Here is a 21,171-nt window from a genome sequence, read left to right as displayed (position 1 = left end):
TCAGGAAAAGTAAGGTCTGATGTCCTTTGGGAAGCATTTGCAAGGCCTTTTCTCAACAAACCTTCTCTCACTACAGACAGATGCCATCTGTCTTGCAGCTGGGAGTTAATGGATTCTGAACTGCCAATTTCACAGCAGTAAGCAACGTGGTTGATAGAGGAGGCATGAGGGATTTCCTACAATAAAACTATTTAACACAGCCCAAAGGTGCGTGCTGAAACGGCCATGATGAGCAAAGGAAATGGCAATATTGAGGGCTGATGGTCCAAGCCAGTGGGGATTTTGCACCTCGGCCTATCTCATGTGTATTTTCAAGAATGGGATTTTAGACTTTTGGAGGACTGCCTGACTAGACCTATTTCCTGCACCAGGATGGGCTATGGCACACAAGCAGGCTGTGGAGCTCCTGTGTGTGCTATCAATTTTTTTCATATTAAGTACCTAATTACACTGTATAGCTTAACATGTGCTAAACCCACCCATGAGTCCACCATGGAGTTTTCTAGTGCATTAAGAAGAGCTCTCTGCTCCATTAACATGCACCATGCTGCACGAAACCCAACCAATCAACGACACCTCTGCTAAGGAGCGACGCAAGAGTCTTCAGGTATATTATATTCTGCCAACTTTCCAAACCACTTCAGGACTTTCTGATTAAATTTACATAAAATGCATCCTTCCCTCTTATTCCCTGTTATACACAATAGATTATATCTAGTATCCTTGTGTCTGAGGTTATCAGTGCTCGGATAGGAGAGAGCATGCTGTGCCTGTAGCACGCAATCAAAGCAGTTTGTGAGAGCACCAAGGTTCTGTCTTGGTCATCTTCAGTGGGTTTTCATGGCTGTGTAATGAGTTTGAACAAGTTGTTTACTGTAAGAGATCTCACAGGCAAATATCACATTTTTTTCAATTCCAAGTTTAATAAAAGCAAGCTGGAAAAATTACAGAATCACAAAATCAACCAGGTTGGAAAAGACCTCAGACATCATCAAGTACAACCTATTACTTAATACCTAACAACACCTCATGACAACTAAACCATGGCTCCAAGTGCCATGTCCCATTTTTTTTTAACACCTCCAGGGATGGTGACTCCACCACCTCCCTGGGCAGCATATTCCACTGGCAAATTACTCTTTCTGTGAAGAACTTTCTCTTCACCTTGAGCCTAAATTAGGCTCTGTGCAGATCAAGTCAGAGAGAGGCAGCTCCTAAGAGCTCTAGAAAGATCCTGAAGTCGGAAGGTTGGAACATTCACAAAGTTAAATACAAATGCAATAGGTGACAGAGAAGACCTTTATTTAAGCATAGCATGACCAAAAGCTGGTCCTGCCTGAGACTGTTGGCCTTTTAAATGAATAATTTTCATGCAGCCCAGTGAGATGGGCAAAGACTTCAGCCTTGAAAACTGACTCAAGATTCCCATTAGGAAAAGCTAGAGACTCCTAGCTTCTGTGGATCCAAAACTGAGATAATTCTGAAGTTCAAAAGAGGATGAAATACAAGATTAGATAATTAGATAATAGATAATTAAGAATTAGCTACACAAGTAGCTAAAAAGGATGAGTCAGTGAGAAAATAGATGGTACTCAGCAAGGGCACAACTATTTAATATATTATCTTAGTTGATCAGTGTGCCTGCATGAGTCATTTGCATGGAGAAGGAGGGGGATTTCATGTTGTTTCTGTATTCTTAATAGGCATTTTTATGGACCTCATAGTTATAATAATGAGAGTACCTGACAATTAGTAATGAAATTATCCTCACTACAGTAAAATATTTCACAGCACGTAAAATATTCCTAATACAAAGGTGGAAGTGAAGCACAGGGAAATTAACCTGAAGGTTTTCATAAATGTTTGCAAAATAAATAAGCATATATCAAGGAGATGTGATAGCTGTTTTCTCAGCTCAAAGACAAAGCCAAAATTTGCTACAAAAATTGTTTGTAGCTTAGACAAATCAGATGCTTACTTAAACTCTTTGAAGAATAGCTAAATCTTTTCAGCAGCCAAAATGAACCAGAAATTCCTATTATTATTTTTTTACATATTATTTTTCTGCAATACATTCACCTAGCCAGAGTGGTTGATTATCTGAACAGACACGGATGTTCCTTTGAAAGAAAAAAATCCCTGTAATTAACAGAGGGTTGTTTTGGCAGGGATAATGTTGTGACATCTTCCTTTTTTCTTCTTCTTTTTTTCTTTTTATTTTTTTTCCTAAAAACTTTTCCATTTAATATATTTTATCAGAATGAAATGGTTTAATGAGCAGAGAATTAGAGTTGATCCCAGCTGAACCAGAGAGGGCTGCATTTTGAAGTATGTGGCTCCCCATCAAGCTGAATTCACCTTTGCTATGATTTAAACTTCATTCAGCCACAGCCTTGCTAAAAATACTGACAAGTAACTAATCAACTTCCATAAAATGGAATTTTTACTTTCACAATAGGAAGCAGGAGTAGGAGGGAACCCAAAAGATTTGCCTATGCATTTCAAATTAGCCTGACTTCTAAAAACGCAAACAGCAAGTGGTAGTAGGAAAATGTACTTCTGGTAGGGCTTTTTGGTTTTTTAATATTCAGATTTTTCATGCCATTCCATCCTCTCCTTGGAGGTAACCAGAACCAAAGATAGCATAATGGGGGGACTGGTTTCCATTAGTTATACCTATAAAATGTAAGCTCAAGCAGGGCTCTTGGGACCAAAAAAAGCTCAGCATCCAGGAGCTAGGATTAGGTTTGAACACATTATATATAGCAGCAGAGAAAACTGACAGACTTCCTTCCGTACAAATGGGATCTGAGCTGTAACTTCACATGTGCACTTCTAGCTCCAGTCTGTGAGCAGATGGACACAAAAATATTCAGCGCCCAGTGAGCAAAAGCATGGGAAATCTGATCAAAACTGTTACCTAGATCTAGGAGACAGCAGAATGCTTCAGGGCAATCTGAAGATTATGTGGATGGAAATAATCAGATAGTGCTGGTCTTTGAAGACATCGATTTGTTCTATTTGGGATAATTAAAGAGCAAAGTCTAACAGAGGAAGCTGTAATTCCTGCCAGGAATCACCCAAGCTTCACATTCAGGGGCCAGCAAATGGCCCAGATGTTGCAGATGACCAGAAGCTCAACTCAAGCCTGAAAGATCAGGGGTCTCATGCTTAACCAAGCTGCATTCTTTGTACAATCTCCCTTGTCATTGTGAGAGAAAAGGGGGAAAGGAAAGCAGCCCTTTGTGAGATAATTCTTTCTCTCCCACTCTATTCTTTATTTCAATGTTTCCTCTAGCATCTCTATTTAAAAACTGCAATAGAATATATTGCTGAAAATCTGGGAGTTCTGTGTTTCCATCAGGTAGGTTATCTTATCAAGGTTACTGGTAGTTTAAGTGATGAATATCAATTCTTCTGTACCTATATAAAATTTATTATTTGTCACTTTCATTAATACTGGAAATTCGCACTCTGGAGTCCTTCTGTTTCATCTCCAGACTCCAGGGGGAAAAAGTGCCACAGAGATTTCAGTCCTTATAAATCAACAAATTTGCCATGGTAAGCTGGTGCCAAGTTGTCCTCTCGCTGTCTAGTCAAAGCTCAAAAGAAATCAGCAGGGAGTGGGACAGGACTCTGCAAGTACTCTGCTTATTTTCCACTAGAATTTAGGAATTAATATAAATTATTAATCTGATATAGGAAGATGTTTTTGACACATCAGATTTCTTAAACTTAGTAGGACAAGAGATTAATGGGTTTCTCTATACCCAGCACTGCTGAGCACACAAAGACTCCCTGGCTTCCCTCCCTGTTTTTTCAGGGCAGACATAAAAACATTTGTCACCTGCTACTTTTTAATTCCTTGCCATGGTTCCCTATCTGCACAAAGGCATGGCATCAACAATTCAAGTTTACTCAATACTTGGTGAATTGGAAGCATGGAGCTTCAGTCATCACATGAGTTACTGCAAAGTTCACCTCAGCTTCTAAACGACTCAGTAAGCTCCTTTCCTCCTACCAGACATGGGTTGTGCAGAAGAGTATCAGCTAATCAGTGTGAAACTGCTAATGATGACAACTCCTTTCAGTCCAGGCACTGTTTCAAGAGGAGTAGGTGAACTTCCTGAGAAGGGATGCCAATGACACACCACTGTTGCTAAAAATAAGTTCTCAAATTTTATAATTGTTGCCATTGTCTTCCAAGGGAAGAGCTGAAAGAGGCTGCCAGGGAATTTTTTTTTACAGCTAATCCTTCTATTGCTCCAAAAACTGAAACCAGCACCAGCAAGAGGAATAGCAACATGTATTTGTATTTTGCTAACACTTATCAACAGCAGTAATATATCCACCAAATATGTTTGTCAAAGTCTCCTTTTCCCCTCTTTTTCTTTTCTTGTCAACCAATAATCATCACAGAAACCATATGGGCAAACTCGATCTCAGAGATCATCCTTGTAAAGAAAGAAACTAGCAACAGAGAGAGGATGAGGGATCCATCTGCAGCGGCGGCAGGCAGCCAACCTCCTCGGGCCCCGCCATGCATCTGTACTTGGGCGCTGCGAAGGGAGGGAAGGATGCAGCACCCCCTCATCGCTGGGTGTCACCAAGCCCAGCTTTACACCTGCAGCTGCTTTCTGGATGAGAGTACGGGCAAAGTGCCATCTTGGCAGCAGTGCCAGTTTCTCTCGAGGGACTGGCTGGAAGGAGGCGATTAGGCTGTTGTTCAGCTGGGGGAGGAAAACTGGGGCAAGTTGCTTTGGAAAAAAAGTGCTTCAGCAGCATGTAAAAGGCAACTTTCCTTGCACGAGAGAGGGAGAGCAGAGAGCCTGTGCTTTGAGCCAGACTCAGAATCATTGACTGGTTTGGTTTGGAAGGGACTTTTAAAGGTCATCTAGTCCACCTGCACCACAATGAGCAGGGACATATTCAATGACAGCAGTTTGCTCAGAGCCCCAGACAACCTGAGCTGGAATGTTTCCAGGGATGGGGCATCTGCCATCAATCTGGGCAAGCTGGGCCAGTGTTCCACCACCTTCATAAAAAAAAAAAATTGGTGCCTTTCAGTACTGAAAGACCACAAGAAGGTCTCCCCAAAGCCTTCTCTTCTCCAAGCTGAACAATCTCAAATCCCAGCCTTTCTTCACAGCAGCAGTGTTCCAGCTTTTAGAACGTGTTTGTAAGCCTCCTCTAGTCCTGCTCTAACAGATTCATGTCCTTGTGCTGAGGTCTCCAGAGCTGGATCCAGCATTGGATGTGGTGTCTTCATCAGAGTAGAGCAGACGCTACGAGCTTGGACCACACCTACTACTTCACTGGACTCACTGCAAGATTACCACTGTTGTTGTTGTTATTATTACTATTATTTCAGTTTCTTTTTTAACTTACCCGAACCAGCTGCTGTGGAAAGGGCCCTCTGGAGTTCTCTGGCACGTTGATGGGGGGGATGACCCAGTCTCGCTTTTGCCGCCGCAGGCCGTTGGCACTCTGGTGCTGGCGCCATGGGAGCAGAGTGTCGCTTTGCTGCTGCCCCAGTTCTCCAGCTGCCAGCTTCCTTCCTTTTGGCTGGTTTGGAAACAAGAAAGCAAAACCAGTTAGCTCCTTCCTCGCTTCTCAGGACTTCTCCCACCAGCGGCGCTTCCCTGTGTGCAAATGGCCACGTGTGATTGTGAACATCATTGTTGTTAACGTGAGATATTTCTGCATCACAAAGACACAAAGATGCTTTACTGGCAACTCTGCTGCCACTTCATTTTCACAAATATATGGAGCTGTCATTCTCAAAGCAAGACATCTCCTATAATGTATCGCTTTCATTATACCAACTGCAGGAAGATTTAGCAGCACATTGCAGTAAAGAGCTTTCTGCAAATTTCTTAGAGATGCAACCTACCAGAACACAACAAAAGGGAGAGAATTCACAGCCTATGTCATGGGTCAGCTTTAGAGCACAGTTACCATGCTCCTTGGCACTAGCAGGGTAGAGTAACTTCCAGTTTGTGGTTCTGCAGACCACCAAACCAAAATGACTACAACCAGAGGGGGAGTCAGCTCCATGGCTGCAAAGGTGAATTATTAGTTCAGCTTCTTAATGCTTCACAAGGAACGACCTTTTTATATATGAGCTGGGTTTCGAACACAAATACACAGCTCCCCACACAGCCTGGGAAGTATAACACATCTCAGGCAGTAAACATGATTTTCATTATTTGAGGCACCTTTGAGTCCTTTGTGATTTCTTTTTTTTTTATTATTTTTTTAATATGGATTCTGCTCATGGCCTGCTTTGGTGTTGGATACATTAAAAATGCTGTGGCATGAAATAGTGGGACCATGGTTAAGACTTAATGAGTCTGGTGGATTATTATAAATTTTCTGCCTTACAGAATGATGAATCAATGAAATTTAGATACTTAATACTCTGTGTGGCCTTCTAGGATGCCAGGCATTAGTTCTGGGAAGTCTGCAGAAAAGATAACTAATAAAACAAGCTTCCCCCATCTGCCCCCCCAACATATAGTAACTTGCACTTCCACCAGAAAACATTTTAAAGTTTCACAAATCAGAAAGTGTGCAAGTCACATTCACTTCATTTGAGGTAAGATCCAGTGGGAAGGCTATTCTCTGAGTTTTACAGTTTTCAGCTATTTTCATCAAAAAACAACTCATTAAAACAAAGCCAATGCCCCAAGCCCAAGAACAGCACAGGAAAAAAACATCGAAGTATTTTCTGAGACTCCTGTAATTTGAAGCCATGCTCACTTTTTGTCTTACTCCAAACACACAAACTCAAACATCCTCAAAGCATTTGCAAGCAGTTGTCTGTAGGGACTGCTTTCAGTGGGAATCATTGCTTCAGGGTTTCTAGTTTGATGCAAATCCATCTATCAGCACATTTTAGTTCTTGATCTGGAAGTGCAACGAAGCAGACAATCACCTGAAGATTATATAGCATATGAAAACTAAGCAGTATATGGAACTGAGCGGTGGCTCCAAAGCTGTGTGGACCTTCTGGGTGTTGAGACTGGGGCACACAGCAGCAAGGAGACTGTTTTCACAGCTTGGTCATGGTTCTGATCTGTATTACCTGTGGAGGGCAGACATTCACTGGCTGCAATGGTTGAAAGCATTGCAAGAATGCAGCTATTTTTACTGCAAGCCTTAAAACCAAGCCAGTTTCAGAGCTGAGTTTTCACAGAATAGACAAATATTGTCTTCTTTCAGTCACACAAAGTGTCACGTTTCTCTAAACCTCTCTCCTGCTAACTCATGCCACAAGGTGACTGCTGTTTTGTGTTTGCCTGAATGCTGCTTTATGCACCTTCAACAAGGATCATCACTAAGCTGCTGCAAGATCACCACATCACTGTTCAATATTTAGATGTCATTCTAAAAATACTTACTTAAATGGGTAATGAACAAAGAAACAGCATTCTGATGTGACACTGGGAAGCTTTCTTGGGATATTCAGGATATTGGCTGGTACTGTTGAGCTCATCCTTCCTATGAGATGTAATATGCTATGTCCAACAGTTTTCCTCTGAAAATTAGAGTTTTAGCACTAGAAAGGTACCTTTTCTGAACACTGATGAAAGCAATGTAATCTAAAGAAGATATCCAGAAGTGGATGTAAACATGAAACAGGACTACCAAACATGAGCTACAGAAAAGTGGATAAACCTCTTCTTCTTCTTTTTTTTTTTTTTTAAATTGGCTTGTGATTTCCAAATGGGGATCCTTCGAGAGCAGGTATTTGGATCAGTTTGTATAATTGGCAAGAGAGCATTGGGACAGATTATGAAAGGATGGTCAAATAATTTGTGCTCTGCTGAGTTTACACAGTGGAATGAGTCTGAACTAAAGACAGACTTGAGAATTAACAGAAATCCCAAAGCTCCGTGTATACTGAAATAATTAGTGTCAGCTCAGCAAGGCAGTTCCAGCCTTTTTAGTCTTTATGAAATATTTGCTGGCAGGTGACTAGACAGTGACTAGCTTGCTTGTCACTCTTGATGATGTTTTCCTACATTAGAATAAACCACCAACATGACTCTGAATTTGGTATGTGGAATTTCAAAAGTGTCTTGCAACAACAACTTTTTTCCCTTTTTTAAACAACAGCTCTTTTTTATCTTCATTTGTCGACGTTGCAGTTCTTATGACCTTAATTTCTCTGGTGTTGTTTAAATACGCTGTACGTGTTTTCTGCGGTTTAAAAGCTGTGAGACAAATGCAGTAACAAAGTCTGGTGAGTACAAATGCCAGAACTATTCAGATCTCTGACTGAAACATCCAAGAACTTTGCTGGAATAACAGCAATGACTAACCGCGAGCCCCAGGAAACTCTCCTGTACTTTCGAGTTTGCAAGGATCTAAAGTTCAACCCAAAAGCAGAATGTGACACCACAATAAATTAATTATAAAATACAGCTTCCAATTCTGGTTTTGCTGAATAACAGTTTTCACTGAGATAACAACTGCTCCTTCTCTCATGGCCTTACTGGCCATATGCTTTCCAGAATTTCAGGGAGCAATTTTCAAAAGATAAAATATTCCTCTACCTTTTGTAGTGTCATCAGAGCACAATCTGTCCATAGCCCTTCTCACAATCAAATCAGGCACCTTGAGTGCTACTGCTTTAGGATGGTTTCCCTCCTGTAGCTTCTATGAGGTGCCACCACCCTCTTACATATGGTGAAAAGATGAGAGGCATCAGAAGAGAAGCCAATCCATGAAACACGTGCTCAGAGGAAAATTCCAGTCTCCATTCTCAAGATTACATGGTGACATTTATCAGTTGTTACAAGAGGATCAAGCACGAAACATGGTCTTTGGTGATATTCAGACAATAAAAAGGATAAACAGTCATATAATTCCATAATTATGCCTTCCTATTACTTTAGGACATTAATAAGGTAGAGAAACATAGCTCAACTAAAACAGATGAAAACCCTCCCGGTTCAAGGAGAAAAAGTCACTACAAAGTGTGGCATAAAGAAAAACAACAGAAGAAAAAAACCATTCTAGGATGTAAATTGGTTATGATTGTGGATTCAATATCATCTTAGTACTCATATCAGGGCAGAGGTTTGTAGAGCTTGCTAATGAAGTTAAGAAAAGCTTTCCATGCTAGCTGTGTTATATAAGGATTAATTCTGCACCTCTGGGGTCCAGACTTTGCTCTGAGTAGTCCATCCAGTGTCTCTTTCCAATGGGCTTGTGGCCCATAACTGTGACACATGCATGTAAAAGATCAACAGGGGCAAATCGCATTGCAGGCATTGCATCTGCTGCTAACAAAATGCTTCTTTGTCTGCAAAGTGGAAGTACACTATTTCTTTTGAGCAATTGCAGGACAGAAAGAGTCTCTTACAGACCATCCTCCATGAGTTTGATGAGGAATCCTCAGGAGCTGAGGATTAGTTGCAGCACAGCGTGCTGGTCTCTAGCTACAATTCTCCTTGCCACTCTTTTGGGGGATTTTGAGCTATCAGTTAAAGTCAATTAAAAGTCAACCATCAATCTTTCACTGAGAGCAACCTCTCAGAAAGCAAGGGAAGCATGAAGGAGATGCAGCGTCATCTGCAAGGATTGTGCAAAGACTTTTTTTCTCAAAGGTTGCTCTACAGAGGGTGTAGGATTTCTTGAAGTCCATGCTGGTAACTTCAATTATGGGAGTAATTTCTAGTCCCTTTTCAGTCTAACATTGCATTTAATGATGTTGAATACAATCTGCATTCAGAAGAGGACATATAGCTAAACCCCTAGGGACTGCCAGACTTTAAAACCAAGCACATTTAAGAAACCTAAATGATTGGTGCTCCAAGTAACTCCATTTATGCCATGGCACGGAGAGCTCAGGGAGATTCTCATCTGGATTTAGTGCTGGCAATAAAGAATAAGTCAGGACAGCCATCTAGCAGGTCTACAAGCTCTGTGGCCTGTCAGCCTTCCATTCTGGGGACACTCAGACTAAATCCCTGCTTGCAAAAGAGGTCAAAAAATATCACACTGAAAGAACAGGACGTGTGGGATGCCTATAGCCCCTCAAGCCCTATCCTGCTTGTGAAAAGGAGGCTGTGAGCCACTGACTTTTCAGTAGCCCACAAATAAAAGCAGTGAGTGTGAAGAAATACCAGCTTTCACCTTCCACTACACTTAGCAGTAGCCAGTCTCGCCAGCTGGCATGTCTCCCCTCCCAGCCAACCTGCTTTTGATATCCGTCAGCCTCTGGCTACAGAGACATCTGGAAGTTATTATCCAGCAGAGCGTATCACAAACCCATTTACATAATATAATATCATATTTTGTGTTCCTGCTTAGCTGAACATTTTGGATCACTCTAATGTTTGGGTAAATAAGCCACCATTCTCTGCATATAAATAACAGTGAGACTTAGGGTACGTTTGTTGGAGATTATTCATTTTATAGGGCTCAACTCACAAACCAAAATGCTCCAACTTCAACAATAAAATATAATATTCTTTCTAAAAAGTACCTACAATTGGAGGAGAGGTAATAAGGCTTTTACTTCCCAAGTATCAAAATTATTTATGATTTCACCTGTGTTTTATTTATATGCCAGTCTTATTATTTTCATAGGATCTTTAACACTTCACAGTAGACATTTTTTCAGAAAAGAAGTAATGCTTGGCTTGTTTTTAGTATCACTCCCCAGGTTTAAATGAGGCAATGTGATTTTAATATATTTTTATCAAATCAAGGGGATATAAAGCCACCTTTAGCCCACCACTCAAACAGATTTCCCTTAATTTCCTATATAATTTTGAAGACTGGTACCATTTTCAACCAAGGGAAAAAAAAATCTATTTAAAAATATTTAAACTGAAACATTTTTGCTTGTTTCCATGGTAGCTGTGGAAAGGACAGGAGAAAATGTATTTATGAAACAGAAAATAAGACAATGAAAATATAGCTTAGTTCTTTAACAAAAGGAACACACAAATGCTGCTAAAAAACATTTGCATGAATTCTGTTCTATGGAGACAACACTTTGCTGACATCAGGGATGGCAGTGGAGGATGAATGAGCCTTTTTTTCCCCAAAATGCACCATTTCCCCAGCTTTTGATCTTTCAGCAGAGAGGGATAATATTTCATTTTGTGTTCTTGTACACTAGAACGAAAAGGTTGTAGAACGAAGAGCAAATTTATTTATTTTAGGGTAACTGATTCTTTTTTTTTTATTTGGGTCATTGCTGAATTCACCAAAGTTGGAGATGGGAAAGAAGTAGTTTTAAGAAGATCAGAGTTTGTATTTTAGACTTTCATTTACTACAGTCATTCTACAAGAAGGTGTTCTTCAGAAATAGTAAGGAACTCATAATCTGTTTCTCTCCTTAACCCCCTTCCAGGAATCTGTTATGACTATCTAGATTAGGTCTATTTACTAATAGTTGTAAGCTGTGGTAAATTTGATCAAAGACAGCTTCATGTCACATCCCATTAGCATCACAGCATAAATTGCTGTTCATGAGTGATCTGTGTCAAAGTGCTCTGAAAAGTAGTGTTTTAGCAGCACGATGTTCCAATGTGCACAGTTCTTCAGCAGGGGCATTAAATTAATGTGTTTGCAGAGAAGCTACTAATTGACAATGAGATGTGATTTTGGCAGTAGACTTCCACTTTAAAGATAATGAACAGTGTTCAGAATCAGAGAAGAACCCCCTCTGCTCCTAAAACTATACTAATAATTTCTGGTATAAACAGGAATAGAGGGAACCAATCCTGACAGGATATTTCAAGTGCCAAAACAAGCTGTTTGATCATCACGACTTACAAAAGCAAACAGTGGAATCTCAGCATTTGTGACCTTTATCAAATCTGGCTACAGACAGTCAGGAGTGTTATGTTTGGCTAGGAACTCATTAAATAAAATTACCTCTCCGTTTATAGAAACCATACAAGTACAGTATAAAACATTTTAATTAAATCAGCTAGTTAAGCAAAAATTCATTACTTCTTTCTTTTTTTTTTTTTTTTTATCAGCTAGCAGTGGGGCTGCACAGAGCAGTTCACATTAGAGTCAATTAGTAAGAAAAATTGTCAGATTTGGCAAGTGCATGAGCTTCCAGAACACATCAGCTGACAGGGAAGAAAAAGTTTGACTAAAATCTAACAGAGTTACTGCCCTCAGAGGAGGGGAATGAGCCACGTAAAATGCACACACATGCATCAGCCATGGCAAATGCTCCTCTCTCCCAAGGAATCTGTGTCAAAGCTGAACGACCGCCTATATGTGCACTGTTCCTTGACAACTGAAAAATGAGGCACACATGCAAATGTCAAGTTGTTAGGTGTTTGCCTGGCTTTGCAGGCTTTGGAAAAAAATTAGCTGTTATAACTAATAAAACGTGATCAGTGTGTCTGAGAAATCAGAATGTTCCTTAATGTTGTAAGGCTGCAAAGCAAGAAAAAAGCTGAAGAGGAACAGCAGGTGAAGGTGGGTAGTTTTTAAATAGGGAGAGCACAACACTGGCTGGTAAGTCAGGCTGATGAAGATCCTGTCTTCACAGAAGATGCAGCAGGGCCCTTAGTGGGCAACAGTAATTAAATGCTAAGTCTGGACTCTAGAGAATAGAGACACTCACTAGCTCTGGGCATATCCACACAGTTGCCATACAAGACTCTTATTTAAAACAAACAAATACCATTTATCCTCTTTGATCAGAAAATCTAATGAGGCCAGTGGCTCAGATAAGGACTCTGCAGGCACAGACTGCAGTTAACACACAAACTCACAGCCTGAGCATGGCTTTTTGGCTGGCTGCTAACCAGGTGCCCCTCGCTGGGACAGATGATGTTGATTTCCCAGTACAATTTAACTGAAATTCAGAAATCACCTCAACTCTCCTGCATTTTCTGTTTGCCTAAATGGTAAATTTGGTAAATTATCACCATTTTCAGATGAAACCTTGTAAGTCACCAGAACACTTCAATGTGCTTTGCTTCTGTACCAGCTGAACAAGGAATCCTGCAGGCACTGCACATCCATGTTCATTACTGAGCAGACATGAAATGCTAAAGGTCTCTCTAGGGTGAGGAAGTTTTGGCTGGGGTAGAGAGGCAGAGTAGTGTTGAAACTTATGCTGTGGTACCACACCACAGTGATGATTAGAGGTGCCTCCTGGACTGCACACCACTTTCAAGATGTCAAATGATGCTTTTCCTCTTCTGCTCTCTGTGAAAAATCACATACCAAAGCAGGTACATAAGAAAGCTATCTGCCTTTGGTGGAATCTTTTAAGTTTCCCACAGGTTTCAAGCACCTGTGATACTACTTTTGTCATTGTCAGGGTCTGAATATTGTAAGAGACTTCAATGAACAGAAGATGACATCATCCGTAAAGCAGAGCTCTTGATGTACTTTCTTTCTTGTTTTAAGTCTTGAATGTCTTATCCCAATATGAAAAGTTCTGATAAGGCTGTTTCCTTGTAAAGCTCCCCACATCAACTTGACCTTTTCACATTCCCATTGTAAGATCTGATCTTGCAGTGCTTCTTAGGTAGGATTGTTTCTCAAACATCTAAATTGCTGTTGTACTCTACTTTCTAGTGTTTACAAAAAGACACTTCTACCTTCAAGTTAATGTCATTCTCCTAATTGGAAGAAGCCATACACAATGGCTTCAGAGCTACAAGTATTTCTCAAGAGCATGGCTATTAGATTACAGCATACTTGTTACCTGTTCAGATACCTATAGGACAGGAAAAAAGGTGATAGCTCTCATCATACACTATATAGTAAAAACCACTACTGCAGATTGATATTCCCTCTCTCATCTACATGTATCTTGACAAGAAAAGTGCATGAAATATCCGGGTTAGCAAGCCCAAGTTCTGCCACCCAGATAAAAGTTCTAACAAATAATTTGAAAAATTGTTCCAAAACACATTTCTTTTTGCTTCTAGAGCTCAGGCTACTACAATTGTTCTTCATCACAGAGAGAAGCAGGATCAAATCTACCCCTTAAGAAGACTGAGAAAAATGTTAATCTCATTTTATTTTTCTAAAGCCATGAGGTTCAAAAGATACATGAATTAAAATAATCATAATGAATTAAATGTAGCAATATTCCTTCTTTTCATAATGTTTGCAATTAAAAAGATCACAAAAGATTTAAGAGATCACAAGTACCACTGCTATTTTAGCACAAAGCAAAGTAATTCATTCTGGTACTTCTCCCCAGTGCCAGCCTGTGAGTTTGCCCTTTCAAGTTATCCTTTGGTTGTTTCAAGAGGCTCTTGAGAAAAGACCGTTCTTCTTTTATTCCCCAAGTCTGGAGTGCACCTAAGCAAATGCTTAAATCTGAACATGCAAATACATTCAATTTATCTCCATTTGCACAAGGAAATGTAAGTGTGTTGAAAAGCTTTGCTGGATGGAGACATTGTCTGAAATCCCATTCAGTGGCCACCCAGCATACCCTGCCATGCTGGACACCCATGCCGGGCTGGCTCTCACTGCTCCTCCAGACAGCAGTGCCAAGGGGGCAGAACGTGATGCAGCTGCACTACCGTGAACCACGTCCAACAAGCAAGGACCTGGCCTCCGGAGGCTGGGAAGAACTGGAGCGCTTCTTCACCCTGAGCTTGTAACTACCAGTCTGTCTGAGCTCACTGGGCTAACGACAAGATTTAGAGACACTCAGGACTCTAAAAAAAGATTTATTTTAATGGCTGTGTCCTCACGAAGCAGTTTTTTGTCTTTCCTCAAGCTCATGTTTACACATAACTGTCAATGGGTTATCACAGCGAGGGAGGGCTTTTTTAAGAAATTCAGTCCAAAATAGTTTTTGGAAGTGGCAGTCAGACTTCAGCAGTTAACAACAAAGAACATGAAACCAGAGGTCAAAGGCTTTGATCTTGCAAGGGCAAGGCACACATCACAGGCAGGCAGTCCGCGGCAGTCCAAGGGTTTTGTTTTATCAGAAAAAAACTTATTTCTGTGTAGGCAGTTCAATCCTTAGGACTTCTTTTTGTTTGAAGGAAGATAGATCTGGAGTGAATTTCACTTACGGATGATCTTTCTAGTATGGCTTTGAGCCTGACCCTTGGTTAGATGCTGACTATTTAAGAACTCAATACAGTAAGTGCAGTGCTCAGAAACTTCCCATACTGGGCTGATTTTCCAAGGCAATGAGTACCTGTATGTCACATCTTGTCTTGGCTTCAGTGCAAAGCAAAGCAATTGAACACACCTGAAAATCAGGCCAAGTACCTTCAGATGTTTTCACAAACATCACTTCCCATCTCATGCACCAATTAAATGCTAGCTGTTCCAATCCACTTAAGCAGGAGGTCAGACAAGGTCACCTGATAGATCTTCATTAGACTTCCACCTGCAGTCTCACTGGTAACAATTATATGGTATCAATTTATTAATCATTCACTTTCTCATCATTGACCTGATTTGTTAAAACCCCAGACAACGGCTGACAAGTTACCTAAAGAAACAGAACCCTTTGTCTACCCTCACTGCCTGTGATCAGTCAAGGCCTCATTTCAGTGATGAGGATACAGAAATAAAAATGATTCTAGCTGCCATTTTATTTGACTTAGTTACTACCTTGGATCCACACAGTGGTGGACAAAGAGGACAACCCCAGCGTAACAACCCCATACTTAAAAAGTGCAGAAAGATGGCCAGAAAAAGGCAGGATGACAAATACAGACTCATTTCTGCAGCCCCTCTCTAGGGACAGCACAGTTTGATGGGGGAAACTCCATCACCCTGACGTCATACATCACATCTCATCCCAGTGAAGGGGGAGGAAGCAAAGGGTACAAATGCAGCAACTCTTTTCCCATTTCTTCCAGGTGCACCCACTTGAGAGCATCAGGAAGACCAGGAGCACTGGAATCATAACTCTCACTTAAGCTGTCATTTATCTTCCATCAAGGGAAGGTACATCTTCATTGCTCCCAGGCCTCATGCAGAGCATCCTGGCTAGCACAATAACTGAGGTCACAAAGAAGGTCAGTGCTGGATAAGCTTTTCATTGCCCAGAGACCTTTGTATTTGTGATCAGTAATAAAAGGCTGTAGTAGAATTTAAATTCTCAGACAGGTAAAATGCCAGAGATTATTATTTAAAGGTATTAAACAAAAAAAACCTCTGGCTGTAAGAATCAGCTTTTCACGTTCATACCTGGGTTATGAAAGAAGCCCAAAGTAAGATGAGACATACTAAAACACAAGCTGGGCTTAAGCAAGGATTGATTTCTGGCAGTAGTTCTCCATGTCTGAAACACAAGCTGCATAGCCATGTATTTGCAAGATTTTAATTGCACAATTCCCAGTGATTTAACACTGCAAAATTTACACATTTCCCATGCTCAGAATTTGAGAAGCTAAGACAATAAGAAACGTAGGCTGGCATAAACATGACTCAAAGAAAACAGTATTTTTCTTCTAAAATAAGCCACTGGCAGCAGATGACTGGCATCCTACATGTACTGAATATACCCTCTGTCTCCAAGCTCTTTTACTGTGCATTCCTTTCTATGCTGTATTCCTATGATCCTGATTTTAACTCACGAGGTAAGAACTACAGAAAAAACAAACAAACGAATAAAATTTGCCAAATGTGTCTTAGACACCTACAAGCACTGACAAATAAAGAAAAGATCAAAAAGAGTGTGGGCCAGAACTTCAGATGGGACAAGGCAACAGAGGGAGTGGAGGATTTTGATTTGTGAGGAGTTATGAGGAGAAGCTCAGACTGTACAGACACTGTACAGAGAGCAGTGTGGGAAGTGAAGCACTAATGACTATATATCTGTCCAGGTACTTGGGGACACTTGAGTTTCTGCAGATAAGAAGTTGTCAGCATTGTCACTGTTCACAAACATAATCTTCATTTTAGCCTTCTGCTTATATCATTATCCAATTGTTACAAATAATAGCACACACTCTTAGAAAAGAAGACATTGCCCTGCTAATTTCAGGTAAGTAAAGTCTGCTTTATTTTGTTTTCTCCTGGAGCATTAACCCACTCAAGTTTGTGTTTCAGAGATGCTGACACAAGCTACAGGGACTTCATAAAATTTCATCAAAACCTTATTTTCTTCTTCTTTTTTTTCTTTTCTTAGAATCATAGAATGGCTTGCGTTGGAAGGGACCTCCAAAGGTCATTTAGTCCAACCCCACTGCAGTGAGCAGAGACATTCTCCACTAGATCAGGCTGCTCAGAGCCTTGTTGAGCCTGACCTTGAATGTCTCCAGGGATGGGGCCTCAATTACCTCCCTGGGCAACCTGTTGCAGTGTTCCACCACCCTCATGGTGCAGAAATTGTTCCTGATATTCAATCTAAATCCACTCTTCTCTAATTTCAAACCATTGCCCCTCATCCTATCACTCTAGGCCTTCATAAACAGTCCCTTCTTCAGCCTTCTTGCATGCCCCCCTTCAGGTGCTGGAAGGCCACTACTAAGTGTCCCCAGAACCTTCTCCAGGCTGAACAAACCCAGCTCCTTCAGCCTGTCCTCCTAGCAGAGGTGATCCAGCCCTCCAATCATCTTCATGGCCCTCCTCTGGACCTGCTCCATCAGGCCCCTTTCCTTCCTATGTTGAGGGCTTCTTTTCCTTTTCTATTTTTCCATTTCCCTTTTCTTTTTTTTCCGTTTCCCTTTTCCTTTTCCTTCCCTTCACTTTCCTTTTCCCTTTCCCCTCTCTTCTTTCCAAATTATATCCACAGGTCGAACTGATACTTCAATTGCAGCAACAGGCAGCCAGATAAGAACAGTACAAGAAACTGTATCTTAAGTATTGATTGTTATGCTGGAATATTGCTCTGATTCCTCTGGGGTAATTCAGCACTCCTATGGGAAATGTGACCTCATTTGCATTTTCTAATTGAATTGCTATCAGGTTTACTGCAAGACTGAACAAAAAAAAAGTTCCTAGAGTTACTAACATGACTTGTATTAACCAGAAAAAAAGTTTATGTTCAAATGTTTGCTGGGGAGGAAAAATGTATGCTTCATGTACCCTAAAACACTTTAAAAAAATAATTACCTTCTTTGCTATCATTTCATCCCCCTAGCACTACTTTAATGTAGTGGTTAGAACTCTTTCAATAGTGTTTACCAGTGAAAGTTTCCAAATTTGCCCAGGTTATTCAGTCATCTAAAGCAATTAGCACATTTATAAGGCCAACACTATGAAGGAGGGGAAACTGTCATTGTATGGGGCCACTCACCATTTAAATACCAGTTTGCACAAAGAGTAATGGCAGAGCTCTGTGATCTCAACTGCAGGCAGAGACACAAAACCCTCTGATTTGGCAATCAAAGCACAAAAGGGGACGACTGTTCTGACAGGAGCCATCCTGAACTAATCTGCCACTCTGAAAGCATGCTGGCCACCACCAAAGCTCTCCCAGCCCATTATGCAGATTTCCAGTCTTATCTGCTGTGGTAATACAGGATCACAAATCCAAAGGATCACGTACTGAGGGGTTTATCCTCTACACCCTCCCTGGGAAGTAGACCACTGCCTTCATTTTGCAGGCAGGCCATAAGAAATTGGGTTTGCTTTCCCAAGAATGCACCAGGAATCTGCTGCAGAGCAGGGACCTCACTTCCAGTCCACCATGGCCTCAGCCATTATCCTAGCACTGACTTTACCTGTAACGTTTATTTTGTATTAACCTCCATAACGAACCAAAAGTCTAATAATAGACATTGCAGGAGGGCTAACCAGGTTGTCATGAAGGTTTAATCCATGGGTAATTGTCAACTAAATTCTGCTTTATACTTTCAAAGGTGCTTCAGAGAAGCAACAAGCTTTGCATCACACTGGGGCTGCCCCAATCATGGAGAAGGGCCATCGGCCATGGAGAAGCCCACAGGAACACTGAGGATGGGTGAGCAAGGCAGAAGCAACTTGTTTGTGCTGTAGATGCCATCAAACAGAAATCAGCAGGTGCAGTAAGGCAGATTTCATTCTAATTATTTTTAATGGTTGGGAACTGTTCAGCGTTTCCACAAGATCAATCACAAATTTAGAAAGTCAAATGGCAATGGATGTACATGCCAGAATAGGGCTGGTCTCTCTCACGTCACCTTCTCCTTTCTCTCCCTTATTTGCCATCTCCATATCCTGAATATAGCACAACAGCCTGAAACGCCTTGAAAAAATGATGCAGTTCTGTTGGAGTCATACTACACAAAACTAAATGTGAAATCTGTAAAAGCCATGAGATGTAGTATATTAGGGTCATGGCCTGAAACACATTGAACTGGATATTGTTAGGTTTTGGTTCGGGTTTTTTTTTTAGCATAAACACTATTATTTTTTTACAATAATCTCATAATCATATTTATTTCTTTAGTAAGCAAAGGATTATTTTGCTTGCAAAAACCACAAGCATTTAAATAAAACAAGTTGGATGCCTGCTATAGGGACCACAATAAAACTGCTTATGACGTTGTCATTAGTCTTGTTTTCCATATTCCAGCCTCAAACTACACACTAATAAGGCTTTTAGAAAGGAGGGGTATGAATTTTAAAAAGCTTAGCTCTCTCTGTTTTGAACCAGAGTTCAGCTTACATTAACATTAGATGAATTTCCAACCAAATATTTTACTAAAACAGAAACGTGTGCTTATTCAGTTGTCTTTCTGCTGCACTGAGAAGAAATTTAAAGCAGTATATAAGACATCTTACTTTGTTCCTTCAATATTTAATTACTTTTAGAGGGAAGCACTATTTCTTTGGTTAGAAAACAGCAAATACAGTTGACATAACGCACAGGGCTTAATTATATCTTGCATGAGCCAGAGACTTACTGAAAAGCAGCAGAAGTGTATTTATACAACTCTAAGCCATGCAAAACCTCAGGGGTCAGCCCACTGGGCAACTGCTAGATTTAAGTCTCTACAAGTCTTTTCCTCCTTTTCTCACATGTAGCAAAAAATTCTCCCACATGGCACAGACTCACAGGGTAGCATTCTGACAATACAGCACAAAGTCTTTTTCTCCTTCCCTGCCCTGCCCTCCAAACCCAAGCACTGCAGAAAAGAGGAAGAGATAGGCCAGTCTTGCTATTTTGACAACTACTGTGCTGCATTAATCCAAAGTACAGCCACAGTCAAGTTATCCTGTCTGTCCCTGAACTAGCCATGACTGCTCCCCAGGACTCTGCTCTGTAGGTCTTCAAGCCCAGACAGTGAAAAGGAAGGAGGAGAAAATCAAAAGATGAACTGCTGCTACCAAAGATGATATGGAAGAGAAAAGACAGAGGCAGCCACTCAAAGGGCAGAGAGAAGAAATCTGTTTTCATGGAGCAGTCCCCAATTACAATGGCCCTGTGCAGCCCAATGCTGTATTTAACTAAAAGCAACACTGCTCTCAGGTTGTTGGGCTGGGAAAATCCTTCCTGCTTTTCAGCTATGTGTATGAAACTAAGGCGGCAAGCAAGCATCTGTAACCTTCTGTCTGAAATACTGAACAGTGCTGTCTTTTCACTCTTCAGCAGTGGGGAAGGGAAGATGCTGGCATTGAGCAGGGGGGACGCTTGCCACTGCAGTGCCACATTGTGTTTTGCTGCCCTGCTGGCTCGTGCTGCCTGTGAGCATATGTCCCTTATCAGGCAGCAGCAATGCTCCCTGTCCTTGCTGCAAGCCCAAATTTCTCCTCTGGAACACCCCCATGGAGATGCAGGACCATGCAGATGGCTCACGAAGAGAAAGGAATCACTGAAGATGTCTTAGCAGCATGGCAGAAGCAGCCAGTGTGTGATTCCAGGTCCACACTGTCAGAAATCTGGACTTAACCTCATAATTTCTTAAGAAGATGGTTGACTTTGACTCTGGAGAGAGGGAGGCAGCCTTTGTTTGCAGGTTTTAGTTCAAGTCAAGAGAGAGTATTAGCAGTGAGATGCAAACACAAGGTATATGACCTGCAGCATGTAACAGAGCCAAGCAGTCACTTAAAAATGCAAAAGTATTAACTTAAAGAACATTTCCTACACTGACAACCTTAAACTGCTTATGTGGGAGAGGTTCAAGAACCATTTGCAAGAAATTTGACACCACACATGATATCTTCTACCTGGACACTTAGGAAGCAGAAACCAGGCAACACAAACAATCCACTGGCACATGTAACAAAGCTCTGGGGAGCACAGGCAAAGGAAGAACAAAA

General features: G+C 41.0%; 1 protein-coding gene across 1 annotated transcript in view; it reads right to left on the bottom strand.

Annotated features, from left to right (window-relative positions):
• CDH4 (cadherin 4) overlaps positions 1-21,171 on the bottom strand; it is a 463,608-nt gene that overhangs the window by 158,270 nt on the left and 284,167 nt on the right. Inside the window, exon 4 of the mRNA XM_054391796.1 lies at positions 5,389-5,565. Within this exon, the coding sequence (XP_054247771.1) occupies positions 5,389-5,565 (177 nt within the window). The remainder of the gene's footprint in view (positions 1-5,388; positions 5,566-21,171) is intronic.

The sequence above is a fragment of the Indicator indicator genome, chromosome 24, assembly GCF_027791375.1.
Source record: "Indicator indicator isolate 239-I01 chromosome 24, UM_Iind_1.1, whole genome shotgun sequence".
Taxonomy (NCBI): Eukaryota; Metazoa; Chordata; class Aves; order Piciformes; family Indicatoridae; genus Indicator; species Indicator indicator.
The sequence above is the reverse complement of the archived record's forward strand: the minus strand, read 5'-3'. Positions and strand labels throughout refer to the sequence as shown.